The sequence below is a fragment of the Rhagoletis pomonella genome, unplaced genomic scaffold (assembly GCF_013731165.1).
Source record: "Rhagoletis pomonella isolate Grant_MI unplaced genomic scaffold, Rhpom_1.0 Rhpom_scaffold_00002, whole genome shotgun sequence".
Classification (NCBI taxonomy): Eukaryota; Metazoa; Arthropoda; class Insecta; order Diptera; family Tephritidae; genus Rhagoletis; species Rhagoletis pomonella.
In genome coordinates this window covers 10,921,241-10,934,251 of record NW_023458556.1, presented here as the reverse complement: position 1 = coordinate 10,934,251, position 13,011 = coordinate 10,921,241, and the positions used below count along the sequence as shown (strand labels likewise).

Below are 13,011 nucleotides of genomic sequence, written 5' to 3'. Positions count from 1 at the left end.
CTGAGTTCTTTGTAAATTTTATGTAAATAAAATGCAATTGATGATACTTTAAAAAGTGTATTTATTTATTTCATACTGTAAATAAAACTTTCATAAATGTATTTTAAAGAGCGAATTTTCAGTATTTGCTGATGATATATATTTAGAAGTATAAAACCTTTCCCCCCAAAAATATATTCTTGCGTGCGCCCCTGTCACTTAGTATTTATTATTTGTAAAAAATATATTTTTACTTTCAAAATGTTTGTAATTTTAAACATTTCGTGTGCATATTTTAAACAACTAATGTTCAAAATCAAATCTTGAACATCTTGTGCGTATACTTGAACAGATTCTGGTTGAAAAACAAACACATTTCAGTAGTAGTTTTACATGCACTTTTTAGAGTGTACCTATCGTCGGTGATACTGCGAAACGGTCTATGCCTATTAGTACCCTTGACACTTAGATGGTTTCTTACTTGCACTGGAATGCATCTACAAATCGTTACACCCTAATAAACGAATGACAAAACTCTCCACCTTTGGCTGATGAAGATGAACGATTGCCAGAAGCGATCAGATACAGATAACAGATCAATTAAGCATCAGAAGTAATAAGTGATATAGAACGTTTTGCAGTATCACCGACGATATGTGGAATTTGGATTTAGTAGATATGTATGCACTTTCATACAAGGTTGACCATACATACATACATATTTTGCGACTAGTATTCGCAACCCAGTAAAATGTTTCCGCTATGCTTGGAGTATGTACATATGTTTCGGTACATTGCCCTGTTGAAGCGCAGATTTAGGATGCTCAGTTAAGAATGACACATAACAATTTATTGAATTAGATAGAAACAAATAATAGTAGCATACATTTGTATATTTAAATAGAAACCATCATTATGGGGAACACATTTTCACATACGCACACTACGTATACGTACGTTGGGTGACCATCCGTCCTGTATTATACGGGAGGACAGTCCTCTTCTTTGACCAATTGTCCTGGCAATTAATTTATTTTATACGGGTCGCCAAATGTTCTGTATTTCTCTGAATGCCCTGTATTTGTCCCCTATTCGGGGTTCTCCATAAACAGTTATTATTTTCTAATCTGAATGCCTGCGCTTCGAATCGAGTAACACATACAATGACCAAAATAAAAATTAGGATTCGGCTATTTTTCGTTTGTTAATTTAATGTTTATTATTATTATTTTTTAAAGTAAGGCTCTTTTCCTAACAAAAACCATATAAATCCAAATTTCCGAGTTTGTGCAAAAACTATGAGAATTAATGCTCCAAATTTTCACCACAATTTCAAACTTTTTAATCAGAACCTATAAAAATTTTGGTTGCAGTTTTGTAGCTCATTAAAATTGAGTATAATAAAGTGCAAGTGCAACATGCTGCTCATTTACTTCCCTATCAATAAATTGTCGAACATACAAACTTTGTATGAAAAAATGCGTAGCACCGTCGACAAAAAAAAATGCCAAAAATTAACGGTAAGCCCTAGCTACTTAAAACTTTCACTTTATCGTACTAAAATTTAACGAAACCTTGGTAAAAAAATTTTGTGGAGTAAAAATTTCCAGAAAGATATCCTACAAATTTGTGATGTTACCATAAGGATGCTGTTACATCTAAGATCATTTAAGAAGGTGTTCAGATCAGTTAGCTTGTATGGAAAAAATTTGCAAAATTATTTTTTGTACCGTATTCGGCTCGCATAAATATGGTCACCGTACGTATACGTAACACTTGTGCCTCACAAAATGCAATACAATTCATCGCCAACACAAACATATGTATTTATTTCAGTAAGTTTTATAAAACGATTGCAATTTTCGCTTTCAAATAATAATAATTTATCGATTTTAGATACAATTGTATAAATGTTGACCGCATAAATATTTACGCTTTCATTAGCAATATTTACAAATTGCGACCGGCGACACCTGATGATTTCGCGCCATCACAAACACGCTGCCCTGGTGTTGGGAAAACGGCAATAACAGTAAACAGAACAGAAATAAAAGTGATAAATGAACACAATGAAAGCTTTTGTACATACATATGTACATATGTATCTACATACATCCATACACTATATGCTGCAAGGCATCGACAGCAGCACTTAAAATTGCACAAATACCTTTAATTAGTTATTTAATTGGCACAGGAGGCTCTAAACGGCAACGCTTTTCAAAGTGGGCCCTTGTTAATAAGTTTAATGAATTTTCAATTACGCAAATATTTTTCCACTGCACTTGAAAATAGGAACTTAAATGAATAGGTATGCGACTGTAGAATGCACTTTCTAGACGTGAACTACTCGTTGGTTTTTAACAGCTGGCGGCTGTTCGCACGAACATTCGCTAAAACGTTCAGAACACGAATGCGCAGACGAACATCGAACAACATTTGCATGAATTGAAAATTTTTATTTTTTATGTTTAATAAATATGTAATGAACGCCGTCCGTCCTTCAATGGATTTTGTATTTGTAGATAGCTACGTACATACATGCATACGTGAGTTTCAAACACACTATAAAGAGCACAATAGCAAGGCAGAGATAAATGAAAGCTTATCGCAGCGCAACAAGCCCTACTCTCCGCTACGCTACGTATTAGAATGTTCGATTATTCGACTTTTTTAAAACCGGTTTTCAAATTATTCGAAAAATGTCCATTTTGGAAAAACCGGTTGACAATTTGGATTTTGTTTTTGTTTTCTGCTAGTTTCCATATTAAATTCAAATAAAAATAATAATTTTTAACTTAAATTTCTTTCGTGAAACGGGCTATAAAAGGAATTTTCAATCAGATACCCATTTCATTGAAAGCAGTTATGCTACACTGTTCTCAATAACTGAGAATGTAATATTAAAGAAAATAAGGGATAAGCCTTTAAACTGGAAATGGCATAATAGGCAAGAAATTAATAAACATTTACTAGTTCCATTATCAGTAAAACGAATTGGCATATAAATTAACTAGGTAAAATAAACCGGTTTATTCGATAGATCAATGTTTAAAAAAATGTCTGAAAATATTTAATAATACCGGTTTACACCGTTTTGAAAAAACCTGGTCAATCCTATCTATATATGTATGTACATACGTAGGTAGGTATGTTCTGAGTAATAAGTAATTATCTCATTAACTAGAACGATATGCTGATAAGATTTTGCCTGCAATTCAATCGAGGAGAGTGATATTTTTGTATGCCTTTTTTGGCTTTATTAAGAGTTAACTCATTTGGAATGACGCGAGTAAGAGGCAGCCCGCACACACACAAATCCATATGAACATTAGGGTGGTAAAAAAAAAAGTTAAATCGGAATTTTAATGCTCTCACAGCTGGGATTGTTCTATACCAAAAAAATATACTCCTATTTTTTTTTTGAAATCAAAAAATATTTAGAGGTCACTCAAAGTACTCAAGGTTTTCTATGTATTTTATATCTGGAAAAAACTCACTTTTCGTAAAAATAGTTTTTTCCCTATATAAAGTACATGGAAAACTTTGAGCGACCACTAAATATTTTTTATTTCGTAATAAAAAAACAGGGGTACATTTTTTCGATATAGGAGCATGTCAGTTGGTGAGAGCAATAAAATTCGGACTTAGCTTCTTTTCACACGCATTTTCGGACCACCCGAATGTACATATTAACGTATGAGAACGTATGTAAGTTTATATTCTTATGTGTTTTTGAGTATCATTAGTAAGAACGTTTAATGAGTAAAATATTTATTTTTAATCTATTTTTAATACGCTTTTTTCTGAAAGTCAAATTCTCTAAGTAATAAGTAGTACTATTATCTGCAACGAATTACTCATCCACCGCTAATAAATTCGGCAACCTTTACGAGTGTTTATTTTATGTACATACATTGTTCATGCACAACGATTGTATTTTTTTTTCAGCCAAAAGACTGTATATTGTTGCGGAAAAATTCCGTTTCGCAGTATCTCCACTAAACAAAAAAAGCATTTCTTACAGTACAGTATTTTTTTAAACAGTATTTCAATTAAATAAAGAAATTCCTGGTACTATGTGTACCTGTTTTACAGCCCACGACAATATGATACGATCTAACAAAATGCATGTATGAAAATGCAAATTTCTAACATTGTACGAAAATTTGAAAAATTCAAAAAATTTGCACAACGACAATTTTCTACATAGTTTGAAGGAAGACCAATTCATAGAAGGTGAGAGCGCCAGCACAAAAACAAAAATTGTATCTAGATTTTCCGAACACAATAAGTGAATTAGCTTCAATGAATACTGATTTATCGCAGTTTTCGTGTTTTTATAAATTACCGTTATATGGGAGGTAGGCGTGATAATCGCCCGATTTCAAAGATTTTCAACAGATTTCATAGTTGGACTCTAAGCAAGGCTCGGACCGAGCTTGGTAAGGATTGGTGAAGGGGCTACTGAGATACAGAATTTCATCATAAGTGGGCGTGGTCACGCCCATTTTCCAAAAATTTCATAATAATATTATTTTTTACCATGATTCTACTTCGCGTACTAATTTTCATCAATTTAGATTGAAAATTTACTGAAATAGCTTAGTTTTTGCATTTTTAGAAAATACCGTTATATGGGAAATAGGAGTGGTTACAGTCCGATTTCGCCCATTTTCAATACCAACCTAGCTTGGGTAAAGGGCAACCTACACCATTTGGTTGAGATATCTCAATTTTCGTTCGAGTTATCGTGTACACGGACGAACGGACGGACGGAACAGACATGGCTTTATTGACTTCTCCTTTCATTCTGATCATTTATTTATGTTGTATACACTTCCAAAATACAAATCTACATAAAGGAGTGTCAAATTTTAGCTGTCACAAATTAAATAACCTTGTATTGTTGAATCAGGCTTCCTAAGTATAATAGTTATATACAATTGTTACTCTTGTAAATAAATAAATAAATAAATAAATAAGTAAATTAACCCATTAGGATGAATGTGGGAGCCTAGGAATGTTTTTTTATGACTCGCTGATGAGGTTTACGCCATTGCTTTGATGGATGTGCTAGATTTTTCTCTTGTTGTTTGGTTGGGAGGTTTGCATGTGGCTATTTGGATTGCACTCGCTTATTGCTCATTTGACAATTAAAAGGTATTACTCGCCCTCCTAAGGACATTATGTGTTAAAGAGAGTACACAAAATGACACGCATGGAGTACGCACAGAGCAATCGAACGGCGATCCTAAACGCTACTGGGATAGCTAATTTACGTATATACATATACATACATACATATGAATCTAATTTTGGTATGTATGTCATTTAATCTTTTGTTTAAAATATTTGAGCACTTATTCAACCTTCATGATGATCATGTGATATCTACGCAAACCAGGGCGTCTACGGCTGCTAGAAATGGGTTAATCAAGTGGAGTGTCACGTAGAGTATGCGCCCTTCCGTATTTGCCGTGCGTATCAGTAAATGAAATTGCTGTTGATAGAGAGAGAGAGAGAGAGAGAAGCAACGACAACGTCACCGTCATGCGGTGTCAAGTTTTCCTTAACACAAGAATCCCATAAGATAGGTCGTGTCAGCTGACACGTCGGTGCCTGGTTGTGCTATGTCATACTTTTCTTCGTTGGATTTCATGTATTTTAACATGTACATTAGGGTGGTCTTTAAATGTGGCAAGCAAATTTTTATATCACATATAAATGTTGGTCCCAATTGGAGACGGTTAAGGCGTGTCGCAAAGGGGTGAAAGGTCAGATGCCTTTTGACTGTCCTTAACCTGGGAGTGGGCAGAAATGATTCTTGTGCGTACGGTTCAAATCGCAGCTCACAATGTCGGGATATTTATATCCATGTATCCTCTAGGTAGCGACCAAGCACTCGTTTGGGAGCGAGCTAAAATGAGAAGCGTAGAACTCCGCGTGCGTTGGGTTTGGGTTCCGCCGCGTTAAAACCCCGCCAAATGAAAAATAACAAACAGCCTCGCATGAGATCCTCTTTTTGATGACGACCACGGCAAACGTATAAAGAACAAGGGTATGCACCTGGAATATCCGGACCCTTAATGGAGAAGGTGGTGGAAGACTAAGACTGACATCACCGCCATCCAAGAAATGCGATGGACGGGGCAAGGCATGGTATGCGGAAAGCCTTCAGATGTCTACTACAGTTGCCACGTAAAGGAGCGCAAATTCACTGTTGGATTTGTGGTGGGACGGAGACTCCGTCGGCGAGTACTGGCGGTCACCCCGATAACAGAACGTCTAGCTATAATCAGCATCAAAGCTAGCCCAAGGATCTCTTCTATGAGCGCTTGGAGCGTAAAAATCGTGCTTGGCGATTTCAAGGTAGGCAAGGGAGGGATCTTTGGCGCTACTGTCGGAAAATTCATTCTCCACGAACAAACGGCTATAAAAATAGTTATTAAAAAGTGGTTAAATAAACAATTGGGTATTATTATTTCCAGTATTGGGTATTATTTTTTTTCATATAAAATACATGGAAAACTTTGAGCGACCTCTAAATATGTTTTGAATTCAAAATAATAAAACAGGGACATATTTTTTCGGTATAGAACAAGCCTAGGGCATTAAAATTCTGACTTTATTTGGGCCACCCTAATGTGCGTACATACATACATATGTCTACAAATCACACTTTTAATTTATGACCTTTTCGTTTCTAGAAAAAAAGTAGCCATTAAATATCATAAATTTTTAGGCCAATAAATTTTAGTACCAATTAACAGCCTAATTAACGTGTGCGGAATGAAACGTGAACAATTACTAAGCAGACCTTAAAAAATTCTGGTAAACACAGGAGTTTGGCTAAGCATACCAAAATCTACAGTGAAATCTTAACAAGCATTCCACAAAAAATAATCTCGTTTTATATTATAACGCTGAAATAATTTCCTTGAAAGCGAACGAACTCTGAAAATTTGTTTGTAAATTTTGAATACCGAAACTCCATGGTACATGGTACCCAATGTCATGAAAAGTAACGTGCTTTCTTATTTTTTCTCTATGAGACTTAAAAAAAAAAACTTTATTTACAAAGGAAATGACGGCTTTATAGAATAGAAAGACAGTAAAAGGAAAACCCACGAGTGCGAAAAAGCATTTTTAACATTGCAGCGAATTGAGACCACATTACCCAAGATTTTTTAAACGTTGAAAAGGGAAAATTAAAAGCGGCTATGAGCGCTTTCCCAAAATTTGCTTGCACCACATTCATTTCAGGTTTGTACAACGGATTAGGGAAATATTTTCCATTGGGGACCATAAAAGAACTCCTAAATATAACTTTGAACTATTCATCGTCCAAATGGCTAATAATAAAAAAATAATAAAGTATAATAACTCAAATTGGCACAATAAAGTTCCAAAATAATATTTAAAAAAAAAAAATCAAAATTTTTTGTTCCATTGTTTTGTTTATGATAAGAAAAAGCCAAATCACGCCAGCTCTTATCTCATTTTTATATTACATTTCAACGTAACCTTATCAGGCGTTTTGGCACACTCACACTCAAGGGTACTTCCGGCACTAGGAACTGATCTCGGGATTTTATAAGTGTAAATAAGATTACGAAACAAATGCATAACCAATTATTGCATTTACTGGCGAGCACTGAAGGAAACGCTTGTTTGATGGCAGCTGTTTTGATTTGAAATTTGGACAAAAACTGGCAAGTACAAACAAAACGATTCTTAGTTAAAACAAAAACACTACTAAGTAGTCGCAAGAAGGTGTTGTTTTGAAGTAAAATAAGGACTCTACGGACTAGATATATATATAGATATTTTTTTCATAAACTGTACAAGTGTATATTTTTGATTTGTAAATAAATTTACAAATATAAAATCTGAAATCGCATTGGCTTCGGTGCAAATCATCTTCGCACTTCCTTGCTATTCAACACTTTCCTCATCTACACACACGGGCGGCTCCATCGGGCAAGCATCTATGGGATTAAATTGATTTAAGTTGACAATGCGTGTACAATTGATATCTTGAACAGGACGTGAATTACGCAGAATCCGTGTTTTGCCATCCTTCGATAGCAACTGACGAAATTCGTTCAACTGGCGTTCACCAATTGCCAATGGCTCGGGAAAGAGAAACCATTCGGCACCCTGATAGCATGGCGGTTCGGTCAGTGAGCCGCCATAGCTGTAGAAGCCAGTGCGAAATTGATAGCAGAGATAGGAGAGTGGAAAAGGTGGAATTTCGATTTTAGAGCCAGGTTTCTGTATGCGATGTAAATTTTGTACGAGTGGGTCCAAATAGGGGTTGTTCGATGAAACCTCGAAGAAGTAGCCAACCATGAGAATATCATAGCTGGAGGTATAATCGCCAGAGGGGCCAGTGCGGTGCATTGCCTGCAATAGAATTGAAATTGCACTTCGAATATTACGGCAAAGAATCATTTCAATCATGTAACCTGTAATTCCAGCGGAAATTTGCGGTAATTCAGCATGTGTTCGGATCCATCGTTGCCTAATGAACTCCAGCGAAAGCACAGTTCAACGAATGTATAACAAGCCAGCAGATCAGCACCACTAACGGTGGGTGTATTGCCTGAATAAGAGGCGCGTAGCACAACTGTAAAGCGGTTGAAATTAAGTGGTTGAATTTTAAAAAGAAAAGCTGAATGTTCTCAGAAAACCTGTGTGACCATTATTCTCCAGCATAATGCCGTTGGGTAAATCATCGTAGTGATTCCAGCAAAGTAATTCACGTATGGGAAATTTTTGCACATTATCATCGATAATATTTATGGGCGATTGATTTGTGTCCGAGCAGCGCCAATTATGTGGACCTTTGAATTTTTAAGAGTTTGCCTGCAAATTAGTACCTCGAAATTATATTTATTCGATGTATCCTACCATTATCTGGCCCATAATCAAATTGCGTTGATGCGCTTCTCTCGCCTTGCCCACTTTCATTGCAGCTTCCACCGCCATCTGCTGGGACACCACCACGTAACGGACTACGGAAATCACAAATCAATTTTGCCGTAAAGATATTTGTTACGAAAACCAACGCAATTAGAAAGCTAAGTGCCATTACTACCAGCGGGTACTCTAAAGCACAACCGATCACATGGTAAATACAGTTGAATAAAAAACTCAATAGCGAGCACAACGAACATTCCACCATTGTGCCCAATGAATGGGACTTCAACTACGGTTAACAAGGATTTCAAAAAAATATCCTTCACTTGATTTGTATTTATCTTTATTATCACGGTTTTTATTGATTATTCGTTAAAAAAAAATTCAGTGACTTGACAGTAAAAAAAAGTTGGAATTTATTGAAACAAATTTCTTTGTAAAATCTTTGTGGAATAATTAAAAGCAACACACAGTAACTGGGCAGGACAAGTGAAATGACTTGAGCGCTGAACTATGTAAACAATTTTATGAAAAACATAAACATTTCTTTCCTACACCTTTGAAATCAAGGACTCTTTCCATGGACGTGGCAGCGCGCCCAATAACCAATAACTTAATGCTAACTGTGTGTGACGTAGCCCAACATGGAAAAAAGTTGCTGCGTGTAAACAGTGCACAGTTGAAGAAAAAACTACCATATGTGCAGTCACCATAGAAAAAATCCATCAATTGGACTACTACCATATTCTGCAGATTTAGCCGTCAGCGACTATTTCCTGTTTCTGAACCAGAAGAAATGACTGGACGGTAAGAGATTTGCGTCGAATGAAGAGGTTCACTGAAACAAATGCTTGTTTTGAGGCATTGAAAACCCGATAATTTGGAATTGTTTAAAAAAATTGGAAAATCGTTGGACTAAATGTATCAAGCCAAAAGGAGACTATGTTGAGAAATAAAACGCTTTTTTTTTGCGGAAAAACATATTTTATTAAAAAAGTTATGGACCTTTCAAATTGCCCTCGTACATACATAGCTTATAGCACGGAGTAGCGTCGCGTGTTCGTATACACGCAGGTGAAGGTGAAAATAGGGCGTTTCTGAATCGGCAGCTGAGATAGCGTTCTTGAAAAGTTCTCTGAGATAGGGCGTTTTCGACTCAGGTGTCGATATGTAATAAGGTTTTTTTTTTTAAAGGTTCTCGAGATATTTTTGCGGGAAGTAATATGATTTTTGTGGTTCTCAATCAAAGAGCCAAAGGAGAATAATCGTAGTCACAGTAAGTGACTAATTTTTATTGAAACAGAAGTATACATCAGACAAAGGAAAATATAGCACATACCTACATACATACATATAAGTGCGCGATAGTACTTAAATCTATAAAATTTATCGTTTTTGATGTGCAGGCATTCCACTGGCGTGCTAATAATTATTCACGTGATGCAAGAAATACTAAAATAATTAGGTGCTATATTTATACATGGCTTTCCAGCCATTTCAAGTGTGTGGTGTCAGTGCAACAAAGAAAAAACAGAGACAAGTTAAAATGTAATTAATCAATTTGTGCTAAAATTAAAAAGTTCTTAAATTTTTGACAAAAATACTTATAATTCGATTAGAATACAACACTTATGACCACGTCGCGTTTGACGCAGATTATCGAAAAATCGCAGTTGCTGACAAACAAACCAGAAGGTTCGCATGACAGCGCAATTGAAATTGCTTGTGACATCGCCACTGATATCGCGCGCTGATTGACAAAATATTTCGCAAAAACATACATATGTACTATATAAAAAGACCGCCTTCTGCCCGCCCTTCGCTATACAAATGTACGTACACACATACGGTGGCGATAATGTAAATAGGGAAGAGACATTTTTTATTTTCCTATCTTTCAAAAATGTTTATTATTTTTTATCGAAATATAGCTTACTATCTAAAAATAACCACATACATCCAAATTTAAAGCTTTGTACAAAATTTATTAATATTCGACGAATTTTAGAAATTTTTAATCAAAATTTTAAAGTTTTTAATCACATTTTTTGGAATTTTTTTAAGTATGCAGTTTTTTAGCCCATTAAATTTTAAGTTTTACAACTGCAAATTTGAAGCAGCACTTTCACGCATTTTCTTCTATACAAATTATGTTCGAAAATTTGTTTGTATGGAGAAAATGAGCAACACAATTGTCAAAAATCAACGGTAAGTCCTAGCTACTTAAAAATTGCACTTTATTATACTAAAATTCAATGGGCTACAAAACTGCATACCCAGAATGTTTCTAAAAATCTCAAAGCTCAAAAGCTCAAAATTTTGATGAAACTTTGTCCAATGTTCCTAATTTTTGTACAAGATTTGATTTAGGTAGGTTTTGTTAGATACCGAACTACACCTTCACAAAAAAAATAATAAACATTAAATAAACGAAAGAAATATAGCCAAAAAATGCTAAAATGTCTCCGCCCTATTTATATTTTCGCCACTGTATGTACGTGCAGAAATAATATTGTGGATGTTTAAACTTTTTTTTGCGATCAAAATAAAAATGTGAGCGGAACTATTAGAAATATAATATAATATGTCGAAGGAAAAGCCAATTTTTTTCGTTCCGCTGTCAAATACTGTTACTTAAAGACAGTGCTTGAATTGCTGACTGAAAAATAGCAAAAGTAAAACTTATAGCTTTCTCAAGCAAGCAGCTCTTTTGCATTTCGGGCCGTTTTCTCAAGCGACTTAAAATTTTACACATAAATTTTGTTCACAAAGGGCAGATAAATTTTAAAAGCTCCTTGGGAATGTTTGATAATAATAATAATAATAAAAGATTGGCGCTTACACAAACATATTATGTTAGTGTTTGGCCGAGTTTCTCTTCCGATTTGTGGCTTGCGCCTTGTTGTTGTCACACAAAGAGGACCAGACCTACAGTTTTACGAAATACACTCGGAGGATTGCCATTGCATGCCGAGGGCCACTGCTATTAGAAAAAAAATGTTATATTTTATTTTCATTTTAATTTTTATGATGTAAGGTTGAACCGGGCTTGTACCCAGGCCCTGCGGTATGGTAGCGCGCACTGCTAACCACTACACCACACCGGCCGCCGAGTCTGTTTGATAACCTGATTATTATTGATAATTATTAGAAACTATCATGATTTGGAGTTCGCATACGCAGTTTAAAATTCCTGCTGCAAAAATTCTTTCTAGCAGCAATTTGCCAGCAAAAAAAAAACGGCTGATCAAAATCGTCTGTATTCAGTTTATTAAAATAATGATTTTTTTTTTTTGATAATATCGAAGTTAAAAGTGACTTATTAAGTTCTAGTTCTGAACTTTTTCTTCTATGTGGTTGTTGTCATGCCTCTCTCTCTTTGAGAAAGTTAAAGTAAACGAAAATTGTAGGGGCTTAGAATATACCCGCCGTAAGGCATGCTTGTCGTAAAAGGCGATTAAAATCCACTGGTGCGTGCGGACCCGAATGGCATTTATGCTTCACGGGAATTAGGATGATAACGCTAAGAATGCCCTCTGAAACACCGACCACCCTCGCAATCGGATTAACAAATATTACTTTTATTCGCGCACGATCATTTAGAGTAGTGGCGACATATTCTCTGAACTGAAAAAGTAAAAGTTTGAGAGATTTCAGAGCAATTTACCGAATTTATGAATGCCGTTTTGACCCAACATCCCGAAATTCTGTTCATGCCAAAATTATTGTTTAGACCTGTTGTACCACCACTTGACATATGAAGTACATGCAAAAAATTTTTTTTGTAGCACCGAGTTATTAATGTAGTTAGTAGTAAACTTACCTGTGCATAATTGCATACATTTGTACGTGCTAGTGCAAAAATGTATGGCATTTGACATTTCTAGACGTGCGATAATGCTTTATTCGTACATATACACGCAAATAACTATTAGCGTTTGAGGATGATTATTTTTTTTAGTATGTATGTATATTAGGGTGGTCCAAAAATGTATGGGAGAAAAGTAAAATCGGAAATTTAATGCTCTCACCCCCTAGGATTGTTCTATAACGAAAAAAATATACCCCTGTTTTTTTATTTTAAAATCAAAATATATTTAGAGGTCG

The 13,011-nt window shown here is 35.2% G+C and overlaps 1 protein-coding gene across 1 annotated transcript; it reads right to left on the bottom strand.

Moving 5' to 3' along the window:
* Nucleotides 1-7,839: 7,839 nt before the first annotated feature.
* Nucleotides 7,840-9,169, bottom strand: LOC118734553 (putative carbonic anhydrase 3). Its single transcript, XM_036464268.1, has 4 exons — nucleotides 8,896-9,169; nucleotides 8,676-8,828; nucleotides 8,451-8,611; nucleotides 7,840-8,388 (listed from the first exon to the last, which is right to left on the bottom strand). The coding sequence occupies exons 1-4, from the start codon at nucleotides 9,167-9,169 to the stop codon at nucleotides 7,918-7,920; spliced, it is 1,059 nt and encodes a 352-aa protein (XP_036320161.1). The 3' UTR covers nucleotides 7,840-7,917.
* Between the last annotated feature and the right edge of the window lie 3,842 nt (nucleotides 9,170-13,011).

Coding starts and splice junctions, on each gene's coding strand:
- LOC118734553 (XM_036464268.1), bottom strand. CDS start 9,169: ATGGTGGAATGTTCGTTGTGCTCGCTATTGAGTTTTTTATTCAACTGT. Junction 8,829..8,895: donor TGATTATGGGCCAGATAATG/GTAGGATACATC, acceptor AAAAATTCAAAG/GTCCACATAATTGGCGCTGC. Junction 8,389..8,450: donor AATTTCCGCTGGAATTACAG/GTTACATGATTG, acceptor ATTCTATTGCAG/GCAATGCACCGCACTGGCCC.